We start from the raw sequence: 27,144 nt of genomic DNA on the forward strand, positions 1-27,144 counted from the left end.
GGTTGATGTTGTTAGTGGGAAGACTATGGGAGCTTCTGGTACTAAAACTTTGATGTTTCGATTGCTGGGAGGAGGTATGAGAATAAATCATCCCCCGCGAAGGGAGATCATAACTCCCTTAAGCTAAAGAAAGCGAAAACCTATGGTGCTTCCATTGGTAGCTACGAAACGGAAGTCAATGAAGAGATCTAAGTGGGAAGAGGAAGTGATTCAAGATTCGAAATAACTTTCGATAGTGGATACAAATAGGTTGTGATTGGGTATTAATGGGTATTGCTCTTAGACTGTATTTTATTCTTTATATTCAATGGGGAACTGCAGTTGAACAAAGATCTTTGAGCTGCTGCAACACGTTCTCTCGAGTCTTGCCACATTTTCCAGCTATAAAATTTCACTCCATTAAAAAACGCAAAAACTCTCTACTGCAGCTGCTTGCTCTTCAATCTGCGAGCATTGCTCTCCCAGCCAGTAGAGGCATTCGAAAAATCAGAGAAAACTCAAATCCGATGTCTGGAAAAACCAAACTAAGTAACATTTCAACTGAATCTTAGATCTGCTGCATAACCAATCTTTAAATTGGTACAAAAAACCCACCTTGAGGCAGAGAAACACTCAACTTGAGCCCCTGAAGAAGCCAAGCGTCTCCATTTGCACTTTGATTCGGCAAAGATTGGGCTGGAGATCGGTTAGCCATCGGGCAGTATGATTGTATGTATGAGCCCATGTCCAATGGCAGCAGAGAGATGAGATTGCGACGACAGACAGGCAGATCTGAGCTGAACTGATCTGATCTGATTTGAGCGGAGTGAAGCACGAAGTGAAGTGGAGCGCAGCGGAGAAGTTAGAGGAGGTTGACTGATGGCTTGGTTGGCTGTTGGCTTGGTTGGCTGTTGGCTTTCTGGGTGTTGCTGTTTATTGGCGAGACAAAAGGTGAGCCAAAATCGGAAATGCAAATCGTTGGTAAAGATCACGTACCCGACCATGGCTGGGGGCGATTATAGGCGCTATAAAGAGCTAGCCCCTGGGCCAGACACCGAACAGTAGACAACACACACGTAACCCCGCAACATGCAACTCGGACTCTGGTTTGGCATTTTCGCCATCGCTGCGGCACCGGTAAGACCCCGTCCCAGACCGACCTCCGCCATTTCGATCCATACCCAAAGCTAACCCAAGCCCATCCATCCATCCATCTCTTCTTGTGCATCTCTCTGTGCAGCTGGTAAGCGCTAACTACGGTCAAGGTGGAGGTGGCCATGGTGGTCCCGGCCATGGACATGGACCCATTCAGTATCTACCCAGTGGCCCCTCCGGTGGCCTCGAGGAGTACGTGAACGTGGCGACGGGCGGCTCGCAGCCAGCGGCCAACCAGATCGCGGCCCAGGCCGAGATCCAGCCCACGCAAGAGGAGGCACGTCGCCTGGGTCGTGTCCAGGCCCAGCTGCAGGCTCTGAACTCCAATCCCACCTACCAAAAGCTGAAGAACTCCGAGGACATTGCCGAGTCGCTGGCCGAAACGAATCTCGCCAGCAACATCCGCCAGGGCAAGATCAATGTGGTCTCGCCCCAGTTTGTGGATCAGCATCTGTTCCGTTCCCTGCTGGTGCCATCGGGCCACAACAACCATCAGGTGATCGCCACCCAGCCCCTGCCCCCCATCATTGTGCACCAGCCGGGTGCACCGCCAGCGCATGTCAACAGCGGACCCCCCACCGTGGTGCGCGGCAACCCCGTGATCTACAAGATCAAGCCCTCGGTCATCTACCAGCAGGAGGTGATCAACAAGGTGCCCACCCCGCTCAGCCTCAACCCCGTCTACGTGAAGGTCTACAAGCCGGGCAAGAAGATCGAGGCACCTCTGGCGCCGGTCGTTGCCCCCGTCTACGGACAGCAGCAGTCGTACGGTAACCAGCCCCAGTCATACGGTGGCTCTGGTGCCGCCTCCGCTGCCGGTGCTGCCTCCTCCGCCGATGGCTATGCCAGCGGCAACGAGTCACCCCTCTACAACAGCCCCTCCCCCTACGGCCAGGCCAACTACTAAGCCAGCTTAGAGTTGGTTCCTGCTCCTGGCCTCCTGGCCAGGAGACTGCTCCCGGAGCAGCTGTTTAATTTAACAAATTTGTTTTTTTTTTGCCAGTTGCTGAATGCAAATAAAAAATGGAAAATATGCTTAAAATATACAAATGTTGTTGACCGGATTGGGGAAAAGGGAGGGGAATGGAGTTCCACTTGGGAGTTGGAATCGTTCGCAATTGATTGCATTACTCGTGTGAGTTCGACATAAAAGAATCTACTCGTAAGGATCACAAAGTATAATACAGGGATACGCAGATGCAATCTTCTGAAAGGTTATTTATACGCAGGGAAGGTCCCCTGATGCAAGCAATCCAAGCTACTACCTACTACTTACTTGTTGCTTTATTTACTCTGAGAGCTTAGGGCAAGAAACAAAAGCGGCAGGTCAGGGTGTAGCTACTGTGGCTTTTGGCTGACAAATAAATGTATTTCTCACACTAGTTGTACGTATTTTCGTTAGCTTTTATACATATAGAAATTCTTGGCATATCTGAAGCAATCTGCAAATGAAATCAGCATCAAGTGGCAACATTTTTCTTCTCGATAAAATTATATGCAATCACATATACGATTGCCTACTTTTATAGCAATACGATAATGTATAGCTACTGTCTGTTGATACGTACAAATTTGAATTAAAAATCCGTTGGAGAATGTACAGTATTCTGACACTCCAAAGGCGCATAATCATTATTATAATAATAATTGCAGCACTTGATTTAACACTTAAATGGTTACTAGTAGTCTCCCCCACCCTGCTTGAAGTTCGCAGAGTAAATAAATAAATAGATAAATATTTATTTGATGCTTACTAAGTGTATAGAGCAGTAGTAGTTTTGATTGTTTGTGTCAGATGGCGATCCCTGTGCATAAATAATTTTAAGAAGATTGTATATGCATCACATTGTTACAGATTAAATAGATAATTAAATAAATGCAGGCATGCATATGGATTATACAGGGCACATTGTAAGCAAAACGAGTTTGATTTGCTTTTTAAATGTGTTCTTTTGATAGTTTTCTTAACAGTTAATAGTTCTTAAAAGCTCTAAGCCACTAAGCGAATGCTCTTTGCTCTGCCCTAACTTATGCCCGGAAACATTACTTTCAAGCTTAAAATATTGTATGTAATATTTACACTTTGGTGCAATTATCTTAGTCTATTGTTAGCAGTTAATTCTTAACTAAATAAATGAAATACAATATAACATTTACCAGCCGAAAGCTCAGCAGCTATGGCTGTCTTCTGTCCTGTGGCTTATGTTTTACAGAGTCTACAAATAAATAAATAATAGCCCTATTTTGCACAAAAAGCTCATTTCTTTATATTAATAACTAATCTGTTGAATGTGTTCTACAGAACCCATAAAATGTGGCACTTTCTTACCAATAAATCTCCAAATAATCCTCTCAGAGAAGCTGTTCCATCTGCCCATTAACTGAGACGCTCTGCAGGTACATATATTTCCTTCCATGATTCCAAAGCAAGCATTTCCTCACATCCTGAAGCCACATTTAGTTCCATGCGACCGACTGTTGGGCCTCTGAAAGAGAGCATAAAATGAAAACTTGAACAAAACTAAAGCCAATCAAATGGAAATTTTAAACCAAAAACCTATGATTCAGTCCCATTAGGGCAGCGTTCAATCCTTGAGATGGCCAGATAGATGGGAAATCTTAGCTTTGCTCCATTCGCTTGTGCCACACACTCACGATTTCATGGGGTGGCCAATGCGGAAACTATTTTCCGGCAAGCAATCTCAACGCAGACGTTCGGACCTCGATATGCAGCACTGAGAGATTCAAAAGTTTCGATTGTTGGTGCTGTTTGTTTTTGGTTTCTACGTAAGAAGCCGTGATATGGGTGCGATGCGCGATGTGCGATGCGTGCGATCTATCAGCATTTGGCCATGTTTCGTTCGCATCGCGTGGGCCAAAAGCGCGGCAGCAACAACAACCAGAAGAACCACAACAAGAACATGAAGAGCGGAACAAGCTGGGGGGAGCCGGCAGCTCTGGAACCGGGCCTGTGGCTGGCCAAATGTCACGTACTGCCACGCCAGAGCATATTTAAAGAAATCTGCGAGTGAGGCAGGGCAGCAGAAGACATCAGACAATCCAATTGGGAGCACCATCATCGGAGCGCCAACTGGGAACTGCAACAGGGAAAAAAGATGACAAGACAGAGCTACATTTGGGCTCTGGCCGCCTGCCTCATCGTACGTACCAATACAGAGTGGAGCGTACTCCACACAGATGATCGCCATGGTCTACAATCGTCTCCGTTCTCTTCTCTTTGCAGGCATGCGCCAGTGCCAATGGCTATGGTGCGCAACAGGGCTACGGCGGTCCCGGGGCCGGTGGCGGTCCAGGTGGCAATGATGGAGGCGCCGATGCATCCGCCGGAGTATCTGCCGGCGGTGTTGCCGGCAGCAATGGCGGCGAGTACACCATCAGCGGTGGTGGACCTGGAGCTGGCGAGGGTGCCGACGCCTCGGGCGTCGCCCAGGCCGGACAGAGCGGCGGCTATGGCTCCTCTGGACAGAGCAGCTATGGCTCCGATCAGAACATCCCCTACAAGCCGGTGAACACCAAGGGTAACACCCTGACCTCATCCATCACCTATCCCCAGAACAAGGGCGAGATTCTGATCCATCGTCCAGCGCCCATCATTGTGAAGCGTCCGCCCACCAAGGTGCTGGTGAATCATCCTCCATTGGTGGTGAAGCCCGCACCCGTTGTGCTGCACAAGCCCCCAGCAATCGTGCTCCGCAAGGTCTACGTCAAGCACCACCCACGTCGCGTCAAGGTCGAGCCCGTGTTCGTCAATGTGGTCAAGCCGCCAGCAGAGAAGTACTTCGTCAATGAGAACAAGCAGGGCTACGGACAGAGCTCCCACGGCGGCTCCCAGGGTTCTCACCACGGACACGGCCACGGAGGTCACAGCCATGGAGGTCACGGATCCGGCTCGCACGGTTCCGGTCATGGCGGCAGCCACCAGCACGGTCCCGGCCAAGCACTGCCCGCCTATGCCTCTGGTGCAGATAGCGCCGCTGCCAGCGCCGGCTACCAGCTGCTGCAGGGTGGCAATCAGGGTCTCTCCGCCCTGGCCAACATTGCTGGCGAGCGCGAGGGCCACTATGGTGGCGGTCACGACCAGGGTCATGATCACGGTCACAGCCATCAGCACTATGGTGGTCCCGGCCCAGCCGGACCCAGCGCCTACTCGGCTCCCTCCTATTAGGTTGGGATGCTGCGTGTCGGCCTTTCAGTGGCTGGCTCTGGCGTTTAGTTACTATGTTTTTACACAGCTTGAACGTCCCACCCATCCCCACACGCACACAAACACCCCATTCACAATGGAAGGCGTGGCACTCAGGTTTCTTTGCAAACAAATAAAAAATTTGAAAAAATAACTAATGTCAAACTGTCATTTGATTTAGCACAAAAATTCCAAAGTGAAGTTTCGAATGCACTTGTCGAAATGGCTGCACATATTTTGTATACTTGACAGTCCTTTTTTTGCTATCGATTTCCTGGAAATATCGGATCAAATCTGTGCAAAAACAGCAATTTGCTGCACAAATTACATTACAGTTTAAAAGAAACGCTCCCGTTTTGCATACTGAAGGCGTAAAATACAGATTTTAGGTTAATTTATTTAGCTCGATGTAAGTTATTGCTTATATTCTGAAACTAGGCAACTCTTATTGGTAGTCGATATCGATAAGAGCAATCGAAGGCGGCAAAATAATAGAATATGTTGTCAAAAACTTGAGCAAACCTGCCGACCAACTAATGGATAGGTCTGGGCGTAAAGTTCAGTCTCAATGCGCAATGTGAGAATCATATAGACATACCATGTACTTATCTCTCGTCCTTGCCAGTGCATGATCCAGGCAATGGCTTATACGGCCCGCTAATTATGGATAATATTACGCTAAACGCACACCCACGCGGTTAACAATGGCATCAATACCATACATACATATGTAGGTCGTCAGGTGACGCCCTTTTGGCCAGTTTGAAAAATCAGCATAAAAATGCGACATTTTCGCAAAGCGATTTCAGTTTGTAAGCAGAATTAAATTGAGTGCATTCAACAGCAACAAAAACGCCAACCAAAAGTCAACGCAACGAAACACATACTACAAAAATCTGTTACAAGTTCGCATAAAGCAGCAGCAAGTGCATAAATAAATCATCAGAAATGAGACGCGAATTTTGTTGGTTTTGGCATATGCTGACAGCCCTGCTTCTGGTCAGCCTTTGGTTCGGTAGCAGCCACGCGGCGGCTGTTTCAAAAGGGCATGCAATCCATACGGCACTGCCGTTCAGCCAACGCAAGTTTCGCATGGACTTTGTGATGGATATTACCAAGATGGTGCTGAATATGATTGGCAAAATACGGTGAAGCAGGAGACATGCTGGATCAGTTTTTTTTTTTGTTTATTTTAGTAGCTTTTTCCGCTACCTAGCTTTTAAATATAATTTAAATATCGGACTACTATCCACATACATATACCACAAGGTAAGTCACGCTAGATCCAACTAAAAGTAGTGCCCAGACTTGTCAGTTCTGTATCTCTCTTAAAAGGCCTCAAAATTGTGTATACCAAATCGGAGTGCCAAGTTTTATTCAGTTAAAGGATCAAGATTCTTCATTAAAGATGCCCCAGGTCTGTATATTGTAATACATATCTCCAAAATCAGCTATTTATTCTTATTCATTTATTGTCCGCAGTGCAGTGACCTACAGTATCTACAACCCATTGCCAAAAGCAAAGCAAACCCTGGCCTCGTACCAAATTTTCTCAATTTAAAATTATTTACTTCTTGCAACGAATTTCTTTGTATTTAAGCTGATGAAAATGATTTGAATAATGTATGTTATATATGTTGTGTATATTTGTATGTATTTATCGCGCATATTTAGATTTTGTAGAGTAAATGTTGGATTAAATATCATCGTTAATTAAATGGATTTTTTAATTTGGATTTTTGTTCTGTTTGTTTAGAGCTAATAAAATCGCATAAAAGTGAGATTAGATTACAGATTTAAAATGAACTTGAGCATGGCTTTAATTGTGCAATCTTCGGTTGGTTCAACATTATATACGATATATGTATGTGCTCCTTTGATGTTTTCTCTGCTTGTCTCTGGGTTGAATTTTACTCATGCTCTCTTGCGTGCGTTTAAAAAAAATGTATATATATATATATATCGTAAAACTAGAGTATATCTTCTGGCGGAATATCTTGGGGGGTTCTTCTCAACGGGTTTAAAAAAGTCTACAAATTTAAAAGTGAGTGAGTAAATCTAAAAAAAATGTAAGTCAAATGGAAGGCGTATGCTGATGGAATGTTTTAGCTTGTACTTGATAGCTTGATACACATGGCTGGTTCGGTGGTGGGTGTCCCTCAGGAAATCCTCTCTTCCCTTCCCCCTTTATTGATGACGGGCTGCAGCATAGGCATCTGCTGGCTGGTTCTTGGCCGGGGAAGGCTTCGTGGCCGCCTGCTGCTGCTGCTGTGGCTGTTTTTTGGGCTGCTGCAGCGGATTGCCATCGTTAGGAAAGTTTTTCATCACCTCAAAGAGTGGTGGAGCGGCGGCAGCAGGCACCATTGGCGGCGACAAGGGCCAGGCATAGTGATTCTGTGAAATTTACACCAAAATCTTTATAATATTCAATGGAAATCTCTGCAGCTCTTTACCTGTCCTCCAGTAGCACCCCTGGGCATTGTGGTTAGCGGTAAGCCTGGTTGAAAGAATATTGGCGGCCCTGATGGTGTCACCAGGTGCGTCGGCGACAGTGGCAATCCGCCCGGCGACGTGCTAAAAAAGCTGAACGACCGGCCGCCACTGGTACTGGGCGATGGCGTTGGCGTAGGTGTGGGCAAGAGGGACACAGCCTGTGCCAGCGTATCGTTCAGATCTTTCAGTTGCTCTGGACGCTTGCCACGTGACCCCGAGCCGCGCTTGGGCCCAAAGGGATTGCCCTTGTCCTGCTCACCGGCATCGGGTGTGGGCGGTGGGGTTGTGGCCAAGTTCAGGCTGCTCAACTGCTCCTCTGCTCCGCCAGCATTCAACTCCGATTCCATTCCGATCGTCGACATGCGCAGATGCATGCCCACTCCCATATTATAGAAGTATCGCAATGTTTCCATATCCGGCGGCATTTCCCCGACATTCGAAATAAACGAGCGACGTGGGTGTCCCTCAAACGGGTGGGGGTGGTGTAGCAGCGATGGAGCTGCACGGTTTGGTGGTGGCGGCGGTGGCAGTGGCATAAACGGCAGCTGCGGATGCAGGGCAATGGGCCCCTGCGGCGATGGTGCATAACTACCGAAGGGCATCATTGGCGGCGGCATTGGAAAGCGGTAAGCCTCCTCAGGCACGGCTAGCGGAGAGCCAGACCAGGCTGGCGGTGGTGGTTGGGCCTGGCCACTGCGACCGCCGCCCGCCATCAGTGTCATGTAGTTCACAAAGTGAGCGGGTCCAGCGCCTCCTGCTGCTCCTGCTGCTGGTTTAGCCGGCCCAGAAGCTGATGGCTCCTGCGATTTAGACGTTGTCTGACGCCATTTGAAGACCCGCTCATCACGCTCACGCTTATCGACTTTTGACGGCGTAGACTTCTGCTGCTCCTCATGCGTTTGCTCCTTTTCCTGTTCCGGCTCCAGCTTAATAATTGCCAACATGCTTTTGTATGCGCTCTCTAGCGAATCTTCACGAGAACGCGAATGCTCCGAATGTCGTAGATTACGCTGCTGCTGATGCGCCTGGGTCTGTGGATGTGGCTGAAAGTAGGCACTCGCATCGATCTGCTTGGATTTCTTCCACTTTTGCAACTTGTTCTTGTTAAAGTATTTGGTCATATGATCGCGCTGCATCTGTCGCTGCATGTTCGTCTGTTGGCGATAGGGCACATCCCAGGGACGAAAGTCTTCGGGTGCCACCGGATGCAGCGAATCATAGGGTACCTAAACGAAAGACAGAGAGATCGAGACACATTAGGATTTATTTATCCATCAGGGAGCAGCAGCAACGTGAAAAAGTTAGGGGAATAACATAAGAAAGGAAGAGTGTAAGGGTGTATGTAAGGTACCAATATCTTTCTGGCAAATTTCTCCACAAACACAACACACTCGGTCTTTCTGACGTTGATGTTCTGTATGTAGCCCGTGTATTGGCACGTTCTTCTCTGCGACTTGAACTCCACCAGGCACTTGGCGCCCACCTGCAAAGGACACGAAAAAACATGGAAGAAAAACAGAACAGACAAAACATATAATAGATGGATAAGCGATACGACATGAATGGATGATGAAAGTGTACATTGATGGAACGTGTGTTTGTGTGCTTGTGTGTGTTTGTGTGCTTGTGTGTGTGTGTGTGCTCTGGCTTTGGACTTTTCCTTTAGTTTGTTTTACCTTAAAGTTGTAATCATTGTTATAGACATTGTAGCGCTTTGCCTCTTTGCGTATGTCATTCCACACATCAAATTCCACGTTGCGATACATGTTTGGGTCCAAGGATTTGGCCACCTTGTAGGGAAACGGTGTGATACCTGCAACACGAAGGCACAAGGCCACAAGGCCACATTACAGACAGACTCCAATCCTGGTGGCTAGCTCTTACCATCATCCAGCAGCTGACGCACACACGAGACATAACGATTCGGACACATATGCAGTAAATCATGCTCAGACGACTCCTGTCCCGACTCGCCTTCGCCCTCTCCGTTGCTCAGGCTGCTGCTACTGCTGTTCTTTCTGCTGCTATGGAATTTACAGAGCTTAAAATTCTCCAGAATGCATTTTGTGAGCTCTGGTAGATCCAGCGTAAAGATGCGGCCATCGCTACAGCGCAGCCGCACCATATAGCCCCTGTGATCGAATTCGGCCTTGAAAAAGTCCCACTTGAAGGTGTTCGGATGGAGCATGCTCTCCACGGCAAAGCTCACATCGGGCAGCTGGAACAGCGACTGGTAGAGCATCTTGAAAGTTATTGCTATAGGCAGAGACGGAGGGAGAAATCGCTTAATAAAGGCATCTCCATGCGAGTGGGTGGGTGGGTACACTTACACTGACAAACGGCTGCCGATGCCACATACTCGCGCTCAAATACGGAATCAAAGTGGTTCTCATTGGTGTAAAATACGCGAAAGTTTTCCACAAAGCGGCTATTGAAGGTCACACCCGCACCCAGGTTGAAGGGCTCATACAGGATCACATTGCGACTGTCCCCAAAAAAAAATAAATATTTGAGTTTGCTGCCCTGCGCCCAAAGCCTGTACCACTCACCGATATATAAGGCACATGGCCCGCAGCTCAAGCATGGTGCCATAGGTCTTGGGCTTGGCCAACTCTCTGCAATACTTGTCGAAATTTCCATTGATATACTGCAAAATAGGCGGAAAATATATTAGCCAAGAGCGAAAAATCAGAGGTTTTTGAGCATTTTCGAACCTGCTCGAAAATGCGACGCTTGCGTGTCATAAAGCGTACACATTCCTGGCGCAGCTCATAGTGCAGATGCTGGGTGTCGTACATCTGCTCGGCAATCACACGGAACAAGCTGGAGGCGTCGCGGGCCGTGTGCTTGCGATAGAGACCGTGACATTCCAGATATTGGTCAAATGGATCTGGTGCCTGGCGGCTGCCCGAGGTAACTGGGCGTACCATTTCCATAAATAGTGACTCCATGGTAAAGAAACCTAGAAACGCAAAAATGAATTGCTTTATAATATTCCAGAACAACCCACTGGAATCGGAAGGCGAAAAATACTCAAAACGTTGCAAGCAACTAAAATTCCACAATTCCACACAGGCAACGGTGCTTTGCCTCGCAATTCCAGCGTATAAGTGCGCTAAAAAGAGACGACGATATGTACCATCGTCAATGTATACACATTTTCAACATGGCGCCGGTGCACAAAGCAAAGACAAATGGAGATCATCAAAAAATGTTATACTTGACGCCAAATTGTATGTATGTACATATGTATATATTCGCATATATATTATTATATGTACAAATTTCTTACATAACGTACGTACCTTAACTACTTACAGTAACAGGGGCAATTAATTACAAACTGCGATACCGGTCGAAAAAACACAAAAAACTAACTAAATATAAAATGAACTAGCCGGAATAAGAATAACTAGCTGGCACACACGTAGGGAGAGTGGGCAAAAAAATATATGTAACGAAAATGTTAAAAAAATTACACGAAACAACTCAAATGGGTTTTTTTTGCTTTCTTTCTCGTAGTTCCTTGCACTTGCACTGGTTGTATTATATATCATTCGATCGCCAGCTTCAGCTTATCCGCGTCCGAACACCACACCTTGAACTCAATTTTGGCCGTCAAAATATCCCAAAAAGTGGTAACGTAGAGACACAGAGGTTGAGTTGAGGCGATCTCGGCAGTGGAATTTGTTCTTCCAGCTTTCCAGTTGAGCGAATGAGCGAGAAAGGAGTGCGCTCAAAAACAGAGTTGCCGCAAGAAACGGTGAAAAGGATACATCGATAGGCAATTTTAGGATATTATAATTCTAAATTACTGCTGATATTATAATATAATGAATTTAATTGAAAAATTCATCCAAGATTATAAATCTGGATGTTTGAATGCGCGGTCTGCGGGAAGCATTTCAACTGCGCAAGAGGGCGCTCCAAATATCTGAGCGGCGCGCTGCAGTAGCGGTTGAGCAACAGTTGAAACAGATGCATTGCCGTTGTGACATTTTTTCAAATTTCGTTCAATGATTATATTAAAGATACTGTTTTTTTTTTGAGGAAATAATTTATTTATACTATTTAGGCAAAAAAATATAGAACCAAAATATTTACTATCGATGTGTGCGGCTATCGATACCGGAACATGTGTGCTCGGCCATCACCAAAAGCGCCTGGCTGTTTTGAATGCTGGGAGGGGTAAACCAGAAGAACCCCTTTCCTGTGGTTCTTGTTGTTGCTGTGGCTCGTCCGTTGCAGAATGGGGTGGAAAATGCCGCCGCCGCCGCATAGTCGTTGTTGTCTGCGCTTTTCTTTGGTTGTTGTTGCCCCGCTAGCCTCAGTTTGAAATTGCAAGTCAATGAAGCCAGGAGTAAACTTCAAGTTCGCGCTGTTACCGCGACTAAAGTTGTCTGGAAAAGATGTGAGTGTGTGTGCCTGTGTGTGTGTTTATAACCGTACTCCCCTTTTTGTTTTTTTGCCAATTGTTAAATGTTGTTGACTATTTCGTTTTGGTTATCTTGTAAGTGTGTGCCACTACTACTTCTGTTTTTGTTCCGTTTGTTTCGACTTCTCCTCTCGGTGTTTCATCATTCATCTGTGTACTGCCCACCCACGCCATTTCCACCAGCGGCAATACCTTTGTTGTTTTTCTTCCCCTGCATTTCGCCAAAACATAACCACAAATGTAACAAACAAAATACGAAACAGTCATCAATATGCAGACAAAAATCCCTCATTACCGACTACAACACGTGTGTGCGGCGTAAATCCCGAAAAAAAATCAAAGAAAACCATCCGAACCTTGTGGGAGGAAAAGTTACGTTTCGTTTGATTATGAAATTCAAACAGTGGAAATGTGCAGTTATTTTCCCATCTACTCGTACATACCGTGCTCTCCTGCTCCCTTTGGTGGTGGGGTAAAAATCAATAGGAGAGACAAAGCACGTGTTGTCTGTCCACTGGAGTGAGTGCGATGGTGAATCGATTAACTGTTAATCTAAGTTTATTGAACGCATGCAAATGCTGTCCCTTTCTCTCTCTCTCTCTTCAGGCCAACAGGGCATTCCCCTCTTAATGTCTTCAATCGAACTCTTCTGTTTGTTTCCCACTATTGGAGTTGCCTTCCACTTGTGCATATGTATGTGTATTTAAGTCATGCATATGTATGTGAATGTGCGTATGCTTTTGGTTATTTCTTTCATCTTCATCTTTATTCAGGTTTCGTGGTCAATTTCATGGTCACCAAAGAACCACAGGTTACGAAACTGCAGGCATACATATGTATGCACTATGTAATTATGAAAATTTAGCAGATAATTAATTGATAAAATCTAAATACTATATTGAAATCTACTTATCAAAATCGTTTCGGAGTTGCGGTTTCTCTTAAAGAACGTCTATAACTATCCTGTTCAAAAAAGTTATCTTATCAGAGTACAGCTCTGATAGCGGTCTCTCTTCGTCTTCGCCACCCCCTCGAAATGTGTCTTACAGGCGCGACTTAACGCCAGCGTCACGCTTATTTGATAACAATTTCCTTCTGCTCTGCTTTGCTCGTCTGGTTCACACGTTGTTGCTGCTGTTGCGATTGTTTGTTTGCCAGGTCAGCGGCAAAGATCTTTCGCTTTCGTTCTTTCAGTTGCCTTCGATCATTCGCGTTTCTGCCGAGGGAGAGAAAGGTAAAACATAATAACATCGAAAGGCAAGAGCAAAGAACGACCGTAAAGGGGGTGGAAGACGGGAAATAGAACTCTTTTTTTTTTTGCCAAATGTAAATTGTGAATGTGTGCGTGCGTGTTGAGTGTGGCGGCGCTGTCGAACCGGTTATTTTGCACTGTTATCTACGGTCTACAGTGGCGGGTCAGCACATTATCCAGCTTTAGTTTTTGGAACTTGCAATGTTTGGTGTATTTATTTGAGAATTATTATCCACAATTATCCACAATTGTTTCGGACACAATCGTAGCCAAATCTACATAACGAATGCTGTGACTACCCAAGAAGGGGCTACAGCGACGGGCCAGAACAGTGGCAAGTTGGCAAAATTTACTTTACTGGTTCTATTTTCCTGACCGTGACCGTAGACATTCGGAATTCGTTAATACAGAGGCGTGCCAGAACATTGATCTACCGATTGAAACATTAGTGCTGCCACGAGTGTATTTGCATTGCTTTGATTTGAAATTGGTTTTTATTTCGACATTTACCTTATGTATCTTTCTTTTGGTTCTTTTCTTTTCACATACAAATCGATCACATTATACAAAACGCCACGCCACTCCCCCACACCCACTTGTTGTTGTCGTAGTAGTGGGACCGTCGCAACATGAAGCCGATTGAGAATCCACCGAACAGTGGCGGCGTGAATAATGAGCCCAGATTGCGTCGCAGGCCCATACGTAAGCTATTTTTGTCACACTATCACCCCCCCCGCTGTACCACGTAACTTTACCCCAACCTCCTCCAACAAAACCCTCTCTCTTTTATCTACCGGCAGTGTGTTCCTTGGTTTCTGATTGCTAAATTTAGTATTTAAATATAAACTACAGCAGGAACTTGTGGTTAACTAATTCAATTTGAATCTATTAACACTAACCTACAAGTTGGGGGTCCCAACTTTCCTTAGCATACCGTCAGTCCCTCTGTCTGTCCGATCTATTTATGCAAAATCTGTCCCTAACTTCGATAGATAAAAGATTGTTCTTTAGGGTAATCCAAAAGTTTCGGATACCAAAGCTTGCGTTTTTTTAAAATTCTTGTTTTAATTTATATTTGTTTCTTTTCTTTGTTCTGTGTGCGCGCGTTTGTATGTATGTTTGTCGCTGTGTGTGACATCTTTTATTGCTTTTCCCATAATTTGCTGCACGCTATTTATAAGAAAACCGTGAAATGCATTTCGCATGCAGTTTACATGCGCCATAAAAAAGTACCAACGCTGCAATCCACTCCACTCGAGTTGTGCGGCAATTAATTTAATGTTAATTATTAATTTTGTTTATTTTTCTCAATACCAATTACATTATGCTTTGTTGTTGCTGTTGTCACTGTTTCTTTTGCCTTTTTTGTTGTTTATGCTTGGCTTGAGTGTGTGACCATGAAAGCAAAGTTTAAGGCCAGCGGCAAAGTGCAAGCAGTGCATGCACTGCACTGCTTAACCCACTTAGTTGCAGCACATCGTGTTGTTGCTTTTTGCTGCTGCTGCTGCTGCATTTGTTTATTTTGTGTAAACAACTGCCATTGCACTTTCATTGCCATTGCCGCCCGCCAGGCAGTTTGTTTTTGTTAACGGTTCCGCCGCTATGCTCAGCTGTTTATCAGGGTTGAGTTGAATTGCAGTCACTTGATAATCGCTTAATCGATAGCTTAGAGATGGACAAAAACAAAGCTTACAAGGTGAAATAAAAATGTTATCCATCGCCTAAGTTACAGCCGTTACACGATTAATGTCAATATTTGTGGAAAAACTGGGTCTACGACCGAGACATTTCTATATATTTTTGAAAACATAATTGCGAATTGTGTGAATGGCAAAATCCATTGAACGTGCCTTGCTCAATCAATCATGAATTAAATAACTTAACTTGGTCAAATGCATTTTCATTTCACTCTATCTGTCTGTCCCCACTGAAGAACTTCCTGGAGCTTTACAGTCTTATTAAGTGCTCCCTCTCTGGGAGCTCAAGGGCTTACACGCGCCATGTTAATGGGTTTTGGTGCTGGGAAGAGTTTTCTAACTTGAATTCGGAGGCTGCTCTGCCTCTGGCTTTGCTGTTGCTTGTGTTTGTTATGACGTCAGTCAGTCAGGGGGATTGTGGTAAAGAGTAGTATAAATATTTGTATTAACACCTCCATCTTCAGCTATAGATGACAGACGACGTCATTTGTGCTCTGGAAAATTAAGATAATCACGCAAATTGAGTAATTAATTTTAATCCTATTTACCGATATTTGACGATACTGGATCTGTACAGCCGGATTTCCAAAAGGAATTAACCCGGAATAGGCATTAAATGTGAAATTCTATCCGTCCCACCATTTGCAGTGCCTATGAAACACATGTGTGTAAATAGAGCACGATCAAATAGTGTCTGGTATTCTGGTTTCGGTATCTGGCAGAGTAGCAGCCCCATAAGAAGCTGTTGCTTAGCCCAGGCGCTACTTCAGTCGTCATTCAGAATCGGAGCACGGGACATAGCAAAAAAAATTGAATAGAAAATAAATAATATAAAAGAAATTCTTTGGTACCCCTCTTCATTTTTTTGGTATGCTGATCGGGACAGGCCGGGGTCATGGCAGATACTATTGCGGGTATGCCCGACTAATAAACAGCTGCGATGACGAGAGCAGCGATGGGGCAGGTATGTTTGTTCTCTATCTCTCCTTACTTTGATTACAGAAGCGACAGAGAGAGAGAGAGAGAGAGAGAGAGAGAGAGAGAGAGAGATATGTATATAAATGATCAGAGAACTGTCGAGCACAAATAAACTTCAAATGTGTGAAAGTAATGTTTTCTTAAATAATTGCTGATAATTGGAATGTTAATTCCCTTAATCGAATGACTCAGCCCGAAGGAATCGAAAATTTCGAGAATGGTTCGCTAAATTCAACTGCTGATGCGACTAGTTTTATCGAAAAATTGTTCCTAAAGGTCTTTTAAATGTTAATACCCATACTCGAGCTAACGCGTGAATAACAATGAAAAACAGCAGAGTGTGTCTTTTCGTGTGCAATATTCCTCTCAAGAATCGTATTAAATTTTTGGTTTTCAGTGATTGTATCTGTTATTTTCTGCAACATTTACATATTTATATGTGCATACATATGTACATACATATGTGTATTTTTGGTGTTATTTAAATGTGTGTTTCCGTTCACTTATTACGAATTTTTACTCAAAAAATTATGCACACGACATGTATTTTGTTTTTGGTTTTTTTTTTTTAATTTTTCACTTCATTTCGAAGGAGCAATTATCAAAAGTATTCTCAATTAGTTCCTGAATCTCAGCTCTTCTCAATAAGTAAGCTCTAATATGTATCTTCTATTTGTATCCATCTTTTGTACAGTTTAAGTTGGATTATCCAATGAATATCCTCATGTTTTTTCTCTCTCAAAACCATCATTGAATATATTTCGAATATGTCCAAATATGCTTATGCATACATAGTACACGACAACAGCTAATCGTTCACTCAACCGACTCGATTGTCAGTCATATGGGGTGTCTGGCTCGAGAGTTGCTGCGCTAATCAAACCATTGCATCGCCACTAAAAATTGTTGACACCGCCATTTGGTGGCTTAATCTTATTTATGATTCAGTTTTCATTGTTAACTTGGCTGGCCGTGGGATCCTATCCGGGGAATTGAGTTATCAGCTAACGAATGACAGACCCCGAATTCATCCAAATTCATCATTATCAGATAAAGTCGTACTACACTGTGGAGGGGATTGTAAAATAATTAGGCAACGTCTTTTGTTGAAACGGAATTCGTTTGAATTGTTTGTTATTGTCGGCTGTTGATGTAGGTTCTTTCCATAATATCCGTTTAAAAGGCCCCGATAAGAAGAAATATTTCCAGATAATATCGTCACATCGTGTAGCCTGAAACTTCTGTCAAAGATTGTCCCTCGTTCATGAGTCAGATTTGTTTTTCATTGGGTCAAAGAATGAAAAATATAGATTATGTGGTAAACACTTGGACAAATTGTCCCTCGGACTGCCTTGCTCAATTAATGGAGACTCGCTCTACGAATATTATCAGATGCCAATAACTACCACTATCGCAAGCCATAAAATAATAATACGAACGAAAAAGAGAGGAGAGAATTTTGGAAATTGAATTTATGACAAGGCTCCCCACAGAAGCGGAAATGGGAATTACTTAATTATGGGCCTGCAATTGGTTGAAAGAACTTTATATTTTACGGTCGCTGAAAATGTAGAATAAAAGTTAAATAGTAGATGAATCTCTGGGCCTCTGCCTTGCCATAGATTTTTGTAGTTCTTTAAAGACGAGGAATCTGTGGAATCATTAGGTATATTTTTTGTATTATCATCTATCGTATATCTTGGCAGCTTTCGCCACTTTATCACGCTCAGATTTTACACAATCTCAGTGTTTTGCCATAATAAATTAATGAAAAAATGTCAGAAGAGCGAGAACTTGAATAATGATAAGTAAAAAGACCCCTTTGATTTTTTATTATTCTGATTGTACAGAACTTAAATCAGAAGGGTTCTTAAGTGTTCCTCAAAACATAGTAAAACCTTTACCTTTCCAAATTTAAATGATTTCCCTTCCCATTTAATATCTTTGAAGAACTCTTAGGAGTTCCCCTCATTTACCTTTGATTCTTTCACGTACATCTCCGAGTCTCCCCAAGCAGCCCAATCTTTCTTTTAAAATATAGAAATACCCTAAAAGTCTCCAAATGTAGTCCCCCTTTTAGTCATACTTTAATTACTGAAAAACCTTTTTGGGAACTTCCCGAGGCTCTTCAATTCTATCTTTTGGGGAAATTCTCACTGATATCAGTGCCGCCCATCCATCCAACTATCGTTGGGGTGGAGTGAATGACGAAACCGAACGGAACGCGTGTCTGTGTAATTCCAATGAAAAGTTTTGATCAGTACTTGACGGGTTGCGCCTGTAATGCTCATGCGGAAGGGGAGTGTGTGATAATGTAACGATAATGAAGTGTTCTAATAAAAGACAGACAGTGGCGCTAACATGTTAATGTACACGTCCGCCAATTGTTTGGGGGCAGCCAAGGTCATGGGCAAGGCAAACCCCCATAAAAACACTCAAACATTAAACACCAAAAACACATCCAAATGCCAAACCAAATAATATTACATAGCCGAAAATGAAATGCGTATCTATATCTGTATCTGCCCCTTACATACTAATCAAGGCAAATGACGCGTGTCGTCGTTGGCTTTCGAGTGGAGGCTCCGACTCTTCAAAAGCCCAAATCGAAGCCATAAGAACCGACGACAGTTGAATGATGATGGATTGCACAAATAATAAAAATAATCGCCTGAAAGGCAGTCTCAAAATGCACTCGACGTGATGGGAATCGCATTCGGCTGTTCTGTGTTCTGTTCTCCGTTGGTTCTGTGGCTTGTCCTCATTCGGATTCGAGACTCGTGGCTGGGTGATTCGAGGATTCCGGGTTGACTGGGAATGTACTACTGAAAAAATCCCTATTTAAAAATGGGAGAGTTTTGCTGAAGGAACCCCCGATACCCGCGAATTATACTCACTCTATCGGTGTAAATGTAAACTCAGGAGACTCAAGGCCTTGGCCATGCCCCAATCTGACCGATCGACCAGCGACCACTCGATCAGCTCTCGGTTTTTGGTACTTCACATCAAGATCAAGTTTGTGTCTGAACCTGAACGTTCTGAGAGAGCCAGAGATAACTTTAATTTCTGTCAGCTACGTGACAACTGATAATGGGAAAAGGAATTGGAATTGAAATAGCAATCGAATCAGATTGGAGAGCAAAAGGAAAACAACCAGAACTGGATGAGGCGATCACTCGATCCGGTTAACCATTTGACGTAGTTTGTACACTCCAAACGGAGTTAATTAACTACAACAAAGACTTCGAATGGAAAGGAAACAAAAGGAAATAGTATGGTAATACTTCTAATAATTATAAAAAAAAAGGCTTCAGAGACAAGAACAAGATAAAAAGAATGTGGTAAAATGTTTACCAAGATTAAAAGCAAATCAAATTACGAATACTCTGGATACACTTGACCGTTTCGAATGACACAAATACAGAACCCTTTAGGGACTATTTCTTGTAAGAAAGATGAAGCAAAAGAGTATCTCTAGGCGGACATTCTTCCCACGAACGAATAATTGTATCTCAAGTGGGACACAAAACAAAAAAACAAACACACAAAAAGGAGTCGCAAAGCCGCAGAATAATGGCAAGAAGGAGGCTTCTGTCTTTCTGATTTCGATTCCCATTTTTGCGTCAATGAAATGGTACTTATGTGTGAAATCCGATAACCATTATCTTGTTGTTGGCCAGTGGCTAGTAGCCGTTCCATTTCTAGTGCCCACTTGGATCCACAGCAATCATAAAAAAGACAATATATATATATATATATATATGTATACATGATTCATTTCTTGGACCTACAGTCCCGTGTTCACGTCAAGTCAATGCACCTCGTATTCCTGGTAAAGCGTCCCTAGAGATTTGATACCGAGTATCTGTGATTACCTATGACAGATATACGGGTATGTATGTACCAGGGTTCGAGTGGTTTTTGCTCTTGTATGAAGACTGTGGGTCGACAACAGGTCGATTAAATTGTCAATTCCATGCGATATCTGATCATTTTGCATCAATAAATAACAATCTACTGACAGAATTCTCTACCCACAAACCAAACGCTAGGCCGAAAAGTTCCCTGCAATCAAATAAAACACTTTCCCAAATACTACGCCCTGGGGCCGGGATTCTTTTCACAACTTTCGAAACATCCACGGATATTCCAAGCACCCGCAATGCTGCAAGTACTCCCCCTTTAATGGGTCTTCACCGTGCTATGCGATGACGAATTCGTTGCCGTCAAAGAATCCCCTGCCCCTCTGTGCTTGTACACGAATCTATACATGTATCTTTGTATCTCCCAACTGAGATATGCACGTTTTATTCTGATAATTTCAGTTGTTACTTCTCTACGCTTTTTCTCTTCTCTTTTTATTGGGGGAAAACGGCAATAATAACGTAATCGTTCGTTGGGCAAAATTAATATGCAATTAATATGCACATCTTGTGCGATAAGATAGCTGGCCGCCCCCACATTAATGTATTCGGTACCCTCTGGAGGGTACTCTAATTTTGATGAAATATGCTACCTCCGATCTCTTAAATTGTTTTTGTTCTTGATCTGCATCAACAATCACCCACTCCACCTGCTCCTCTCGACAATCTGCAATCATTACGGGCGATTCGACTGCGGACTGAGACCGTAATCTAACCTACGGGGAATTCCAAATTGAAAATTGATCCAATCGGATAGCACCCATCAATCTTTTTGTTTTGGATATCCACATGAAACATTACTGGACACCATCCATCAATACAACGAACACTGAAATAATGCGCGCATATGTACCTCCAACCGAATGACTCTCACACGTATCGTATACGCTTTGCTTTCATGGGAACGATCGTTCTACTGGAATGGAATTGTTTGCTTTTGAAAACTAAGCACTCAACAGATTGCATGGACATTCTGTGGTTTCGATGTATTGGAAGGGTATAGCAAAGTTCATTCGATTGACTTTCACGCCAGCTGTCAATAGAGTGTTGCGGAGTGTTGCAATAAATATGCATACGTAAAAATCCAATTAAACCTCATTACCCATGTACTATAATTGGTGGGGAGGGGGAGGGATGGCAGGGCAGTGGCGTAGGGAAAACCTGCGGCCCTCATTGGCGTAATAATTCATGTTGCAAATTTCCAGCTGCTAATTTTTGTTTCAATCGCGTGCATAACAGAAACCGAACCAAGTTCAAGTTCAAGCTCCCTCTGTCGCAAATAATTTGCATGGCTGATGGCTGTGCGAAAAGGGGCAGGTGGGGCAGCTTGGCCAAGTGGCATGTGGCAGAGGTGGAGGTGGGGGTGGTGGAGGAAGCAGGTGGGGAAGCATCGACCAATTTAGTCGGACCCATTGATGAAACAACCCAATCGTCGGCGATCAACAAGCGCGACAGTTGATCCCAATTACCGGGTATCCATTCCACAAGCAATTCGATTGAACGAACGACCGATCAGCCTCCAGTCCCCCGATCCCCCGATCCCCCGATCCCACTTTCCCCACATTTTTTTTTCCTTATTTCAAGCAGTTCATCAATTGTCAATCGATACAGTAAAACCAATTTCATTTGAGTAATTTACTCAAAAAAAAAAACCCTCCAACGACACCAAGCCTCTACCTGAACCCCGCCGCAGCGCCACTGTACCCCCTCCCAACACCCACCCCGCACTGTTGCAACAATAAACCGTTGTTTCTGTGATAAGCGGTAAATGTGTCTTTGTCATTTCATTTTGTATTTATTTTATTCCGTTGTGGCTTTTATTGTCGCTGGCTGGCTATTTGTTCTGCCGCGATCGATATGTACTCAGAACACTTCCCTGTTCCAAGCCCAAGTTCAAAGCCACCTAGGAAGCAACTGTCCTCTGGCAGTTTTATGGAACTCCCCGCGGGGACTTTTCGTACCATTTCGTTCTTTTGTTTTATTGTATCCGAAACAGAAGGGAATTCTACAAAAACCCCACAAGATTGCTATAAGTTCCAAAATGGGACTGGATTTGCTACGGATCTTTGCAAGTGCAATGATTTTTAATTTATTTATATAAAAGATATAAAACATCCCAGGTGAAAGAAAAGTTTGTCAAGTGTTTGTAATTTAATGTAGAACTCTAATGTATTCTATACATTCCATTCCATTCCATTCCATTCCATCGATTTCGTTTTTTAGATTCATTCATGAGATGCACGTTATGTGTGGATCGTAAATCACTGGGGTTGGTAAAATGAAATCAAAGCTGTTTAAATCGTGACAACTTTTTATTGGACTCTTATTTTTATTGCTGTCGTAGATCATGATGTAACCAGAATCGCTGGAAGTGCTTTGTCATGCATTGAATGACGCGAAATGTTGAGAAATGTTACAATAAGGATGATCTTTTAAATTCTTTATTTATTTTAGATAAATAGATACGATTCACAATAGACGACTCCTCTCCGACAGGCGCATTAAAGAAACAATATAATAAATAGCATCGATTTTCCGAATCATGCGCACGCAATAAATGTGGATCTCTTTTGCATTTTTCGCTTGTGCGTCTCAAACAGCTGAGCCCATAAATCAGTTAATGTTTACAAAACGTTGAACAATTTACATGGCAATCGGTGACTCCAATCCCAAAAGATAAACAAAATAAAATCAATCCGATTCAGAGCAAACAAACACTGGGACTTGCCTTCGTTTTTCCACCAATTATTGTATTTCTGGCATTCATCATCATCATCTTACAACCTGTTGATATTTGAGCTTATAATCAAAAGCATTTGTAAAGCATATGCTGTGCTCCATTCATTAATCCATTGGCAGCAGAGTATCTACATATGTAAGTATGTATGTGTCTCTGCCCCTTCACAACATCCTGAAGCTAGCCAAAAAAAATTTAATTCTCAATTCAAAAATCTTAATTAAAGCCCCCGCGGGTGTCCAGATGTGTTGATGAATATTTCAATTTTTTTTTAGTTTTTATTTTTGGTGTGTGTTTGGACTCTCTCGCTTGGGTTTTTGGGCGCACATTTCATCCGGGTGTGGGAAACCAGTTTCTGTTTCTGTGCGGTACCAAAACCAAATAAAATCAAGTACAAGCGTTGACTAGTTCCACACACACACACACACACACACAAACAAACAAACAAAGACAGACATAAAAACACACGGAACGGGCAAACGCAATTGTTGGTTGTTGGATGTTTGCGTATTCGCATACAAAAAGGCCCCCCAAAAAATGACGTTGGATGCCCCCGCACCATGTGGGGAAAGGGAGAGGTGAACGGTGAGCGAGGTAAGCGGTGGCATAGAGCATCGAGACTGTGCGTCACAATCGAGCCAAAAAAAGTTTAAAATACTTTCCATGTTTGTGTTGGACAGTCTGCAGGTGGATTACGCCGGGTACCGGGTCAATGGGTGTCACAATTGGGGAATAGAAAATGTATAAAAATATACATACAAATGTACATTTATATAAACAGAAAAATTGGATTTCAGCTTAATTATTCAGGCTGGCTCCAAGAAATCTTCAAGAAGACTAGATTTCTAGCTTTCCTTAACTGCTTTATAGTATCTGCAGCAAAAGTAAAAAAGGTAGCACTAAAAATATCAATTAAAGCAACAACAAAAATAGAGGAGGAAGATTACCGGCACAGCTGTGCTCAGTGCTAAACGGCTTCTATTTAAAGATAGATAATATTTATTTACTATACATTTTCATCGACACTTCAGGCTAACAATCACTGATCCAAAAGTTCAGTAAATGACAATCGTAAATCTAATCACATGTGTACGTGCTCTGGAAATCTTTAAAAATCGGAACCTTCCGTTCTACAGATCCCCGTGGAATGTTATGAGAGATTATTCGAAATATGTGTGTGGAAGAAGAGGGTAGTAGCCATAACTCATGTCACCTCAAAATATATCGTTTCGGCCTTACCGAATAACCCAATCGTGCCGCCAGTACCTTCATTAATCCTGTGCTTAGTGCATCGTTCCCGTTCCCGGTACGGCAAAATTGCATTCGAATAAAATGTAAGATTTATGGATGGGGGAACATATTTGGAGTAACTGTCGAACCCGATCACGCGGGCGACATCACATCAATCATACGCCCCCTGGTCGCGGCTCTGCTCGGAACGGGGCAATTAATGAACGGTTAATGAGCCACCTAACTGTCAAAACTGATTATCCATTGGCACGAGTCCCGAGCACACGAAGAGCGGACGGACCGAAGGTGCCTGCCTCTGCTCTCGGTCTTCGGTCGTATGTCGTGCAATCTTCGGTCGCTTTTTGGGTTCGGCCTAATGGTCTACTAGGCAAATCGCAGCCAGCAGAGAAGTCGACGCAGAGGTAAGCTGCTGCTGCTGCCAGCTGCGTTGCTGCTTGTATTGTTATTGTTTTTGCATTTCTCATTCGCGCTCTTCGGCTTGCTCTCTTCTGCCGGTATCTAAGGCTAATATCCATATCCATTTTCTCTTTTGGTTTGTGTTTCTTCTGCGTCTGTGTCTGTGCCTGTGCCTGTGTCTCTGCCTGTGTCTCTGCTCATTCTAACGGTCCACGTGGGCAGATTTGATGCAGCGGCTGCTTCTTCATCCTCTCCAAGTTGCATTTATAGAAAGGTAGGCTAGGGAGTTCCCCTCTTACGCTCAACCTCTCTTACTTTTAAGATGTGTCTGACAAGGAACAATATTGAAATGTGCCCTGCCTCTCCTGCATCCATTGGGAAATAGTTTCCAATAATTTGCATTCCCGGAGCGCTTCTCTGGCGAATGCCTCACCTTCCATGAAATGCACCTTGTTTCTAACGGTGAACGTAGAGAGGCTCTGCTGCAGCTGGCTCTCCTTACTGGACTCTATCTCTCTCTCTCCCTCTTTATTTTGATCTCTTCTGCCGTGAGCCTCTGCTCATTCTTACGGTCAACGTAAAGCCAACAGCGACGCTGACGCCGAAGCTTGTAATCGGCTGCCCACTTTGGGTTGGTTGTTTTTGTGATTTCATTCATTGCTGGTTCTGCTGCTGTCTCTGCCGCTGTCTCTGCCGCTGTCTCTGCCGCCGCCTGATAACAAAAGTCGGAGAGCGCGTAAAAATGGTCACCTGCTCTGCTCACTGCTGACATTATCTCTGAGAGCAGGTGGCTTATCAAATGGCTTATTGATTCGGGCCAGATTCGGTCGTCAGAGCATCGTCACCGACATCATCATCGGTCGTCGGAGGCAACGGAGGCATCGGGCATCGATATCGAAGCTTACGACGACGGCTCCGTCGCTGCCTGCTGCCTGCTGCCTTACCTGTCGCCCGAGGCTGTCTCTGCCGCCTCTGCCTCTGTCTCTGTCTCGGCCGCTGGCGTTGCCGACGCTAAATGAAAACGCTTTGACGCGTTATAATAACAAGTGTTTGCCGTCTTTGGACATTCAGTGTGCGATATCCCGGTGGTGCAGACAACTACGTTCGCCGCACGGACAAAAGCTATATAGAAAAAAATCCGACTTTATATTAAAAGCAAAAAAAACCAAACCCCCAAGAAAGAACTTTTCGCGAAGAACAACATTCCCCACCCACTATACGGGCAGTTCTATATGAAAAAAGTGCAGCAAAATACACACAGAAGAAACGTTAAAACCCCAAACCCTTTTTCATTTCGAATGAATGTTTTTTTTATAGTTATTGTTGGTGATAAATCAAAATATTATTGCAATATAACTGAGTTATAGTCTCAATAGCGCGTCAAAAGTCTCGATTTATATCAAATTTCTTTTGATATTCAATTGCGCGCGCGCCTTATGAAAAGTTACCTGAAAAGTTGAAAGGAACAACCGAAACCAGGGTAAAGGAAAACCCTAAACAGTGAATGCAAGCAATCCCCAATAGTGGATGAAGTAAACAGAGAAGTAAGAAGAGAAAGGCTTAAAGGCGGAAATCAATGGAATCTACACATAGTACTTACATATATATTAAATATAGTAATAGTCGGTACGGCATACCGAAAGAATTCCACCAGTCACCCCACCCCCAACGATAGGATTGGATCGATTGTAGTTATGATTATTGAAAGTGGGCAGATTCTTTTTTGTAGCCTCATATTTCTAGTTTTTGTGTATTTTCTCCCCCTCTCTCTCTCTCTCTTTGGCGGTTAACAAGTTTTGGTTTTTGGCAATACTCTTTTTTGCCCCCCTCTCTTTAGGCTAGAGATCGCTTGTCATTGATCGATGGTTTATGATGGCTTTTGCGTGGATTTCTTTTTGGTTCAGGTTCTTGTTTTGGAATACTCTGCAAAAATATCTTCCAAGAGAGGATTATGGAAACAATTCTACGCATCCAGAGGGCATTATTAGTTTAAAAGTTATTTGTATAGCATGTCCAAAATGAGATCTTGGTTTTCCACTTTCTGAAACTCCCTACAAGAAATTGGTCCTTACGTCTTCTAAAAGTAAATCTTCATTTCTTAATTTCTTTATTTTTTATTTTCTCTTAGTGGTTTTACACCTCATAAAAACTCTTTTTTTTGGGTTCTGAATATTTAAGGGCTTACATATGTATATTTAATTGCGGATCGGTGGGTGAACCGAAGGCTTCACTCAACACATTTTCACCTCCAAATTTCACACAGAAATGCAATTTATCGAAACGAATTCAAGTCATAAATCAAATCTAAAACAATTTTCTTGTTCATTAATGGGAAACCTTAAAATAAAAATCACTTAAATACACAAACAAACAAAAATGTGTATACAAGCACCCAATTATGTATGTACAAGCAAATACATTATAATATATATAATGCAACCTTAACGGACGGACAGTGAAAAAATGCGAAACAAATCGAGCCGCAGCGAACCGAAGTGAATTGAGAGCCCAGAAAACGCTTTTTAATTTATTCATAGTTAATAATAATACAAAAAAAAAACAACAAAGAAAAATACAAAATTAATATTTGCCCGGGGCACAGAAAACACCAGCAACAACAATAACAAAGGGCCGGCCCCAAGAC

At 43.4% G+C, this 27,144-nt stretch overlaps 4 protein-coding genes and 1 long non-coding RNA gene across 11 annotated transcripts in view; 4 read left to right on the top strand and 1 right to left on the bottom strand.

Annotated features, from left to right (window-relative positions):
* Positions 1–1,014: 1,014 nt before the first annotated feature.
* Positions 1,015–2,066, top strand: LOC111068658 (chorion protein S36). Its single transcript, XM_022358315.2, has 2 exons — positions 1,015–1,116; positions 1,220–2,066. Exons 1-2 carry the CDS (start codon positions 1,069–1,071, stop codon positions 2,039–2,041), a joined length of 870 nt encoding a protein of 289 aa, XP_022214007.1. The 5' UTR covers positions 1,015–1,068; the 3' UTR covers positions 2,042–2,066.
* A 2,087-nt stretch (positions 2,067–4,153) lies between these two features.
* On the top strand, positions 4,154–5,496 carry LOC111068656 (chorion protein S38). The gene is made up of 2 exons (XM_022358313.2): positions 4,154–4,295; positions 4,379–5,496. Exons 1-2 carry the CDS (start codon positions 4,251–4,253, stop codon positions 5,318–5,320), a joined length of 987 nt encoding a protein of 328 aa, XP_022214005.2. The 5' UTR covers positions 4,154–4,250; the 3' UTR covers positions 5,321–5,496.
* Positions 5,497–7,221: 1,725 nt separating this feature from the next.
* On the bottom strand, positions 7,222–11,536 carry LOC111068651 (protein ovarian tumor locus). 6 transcript variants are annotated; one of them, XR_002607198.2, is made up of 10 exons: positions 11,137–11,536; positions 10,546–10,793; positions 10,381–10,478; positions 10,162–10,316; positions 9,716–10,087; positions 9,508–9,644; positions 9,183–9,314; positions 7,792–9,057; positions 7,455–7,732; positions 7,222–7,396 (listed from the first exon to the last, which is right to left on the bottom strand). XR_002607198.2 is itself a non-coding variant. In XM_022358307.2 (10 exons), the coding sequence occupies exons 3-10, from the start codon at positions 10,780–10,782 to the stop codon at positions 7,526–7,528; spliced, it is 2,604 nt and encodes an 867-aa protein (XP_022213999.2). In that variant the 5' UTR covers positions 10,783–10,793; positions 10,865–10,946; positions 11,150–11,158; the 3' UTR covers positions 7,222–7,525. The 6 variants fall into 6 exon arrangements, 5 of the variants coding, with proteins under 5 accessions (XP_022213999.2, XP_022213998.2, XP_022213996.2 ...); XM_022358307.2 differs by adding an exon at positions 10,865–10,946 and having other exon boundaries at positions 7,222–7,732; positions 11,150–11,158; XM_022358306.2 differs by adding an exon at positions 10,865–10,946 and having other exon boundaries at positions 7,222–7,732; positions 11,137–11,145.
* LOC121404985 lies at positions 10,555–11,319 on the top strand. The gene is made up of 3 exons (XR_005968307.1): positions 10,555–10,744; positions 10,832–11,068; positions 11,152–11,319. It is a non-coding gene; the product is annotated as an uncharacterized LOC121404985 (long non-coding RNA).
* A 628-nt stretch (positions 11,537–12,164) lies between the features above and the next one.
* The window catches only part of LOC111068675 (solute carrier family 41 member 3), a 30,202-nt gene continuing 15,222 nt past the window's right edge, over positions 12,165–27,144 (top strand). For both annotated transcript variants that reach the window (XM_022358331.2, XM_022358333.2), the window contains exons 1-2: positions 12,165–12,242; positions 14,133–14,220. In XM_022358331.2, the coding sequence (XP_022214023.1) occupies positions 12,180–12,242; positions 14,133–14,220 (151 nt within the window). In that variant the 5' untranslated portion in view covers positions 12,165–12,179. The remainder of the gene's footprint in view (positions 12,243–14,132; positions 14,221–27,144) is intronic.

This window comes from Drosophila obscura, unplaced genomic scaffold (assembly GCF_018151105.1).
Source record: "Drosophila obscura isolate BZ-5 IFL unplaced genomic scaffold, ASM1815110v1 contig_73, whole genome shotgun sequence".
Classification (NCBI taxonomy): Eukaryota; Metazoa; Arthropoda; class Insecta; order Diptera; family Drosophilidae; genus Drosophila; species Drosophila obscura.

What these genes read in the sequence shown, in the direction of transcription:
- LOC111068658 (XM_022358315.2), top strand. Translation starts at nt 1,069, where the DNA reads ATGCAACTCGGACTCTGGTTTGGCATTTTCGCCATCGCTGCGGCACCG. An exon ending in TCGCCATCGCTGCGGCACCG is followed by an intron (nt 1,117 to 1,219) that starts GTAAGACCCCGT and finishes CTCTCTGTGCAG; the next exon opens with CTGGTAAGCGCTAACTACGG.
- LOC111068656 (XM_022358313.2), top strand. Translation starts at nt 4,251, where the DNA reads ATGACAAGACAGAGCTACATTTGGGCTCTGGCCGCCTGCCTCATC. An exon ending in CTCTGGCCGCCTGCCTCATC is followed by an intron (nt 4,296 to 4,378) that starts GTACGTACCAAT and finishes TTCTCTTTGCAG; the next exon opens with GCATGCGCCAGTGCCAATGG.
- LOC111068651 (XM_022358304.2), bottom strand. Translation starts at nt 10,782, where the DNA reads ATGGAGTCACTATTTATGGAAATGGTACGCCCAGTTACCTCGGGCAGC. An exon ending in AGCGTCGCATTTTCGAGCAG is followed by an intron (nt 10,479 to 10,545) that starts GTTCGAAAATGC and finishes CCTATTTTGCAG; the next exon opens with TATATCAATGGAAATTTCGA. An exon ending in ATCGGCAGCCGTTTGTCAGT is followed by an intron (nt 10,088 to 10,161) that starts GTAAGTGTACCC and finishes CTCTGCCTATAG; the next exon opens with CAATAACTTTCAAGATGCTC.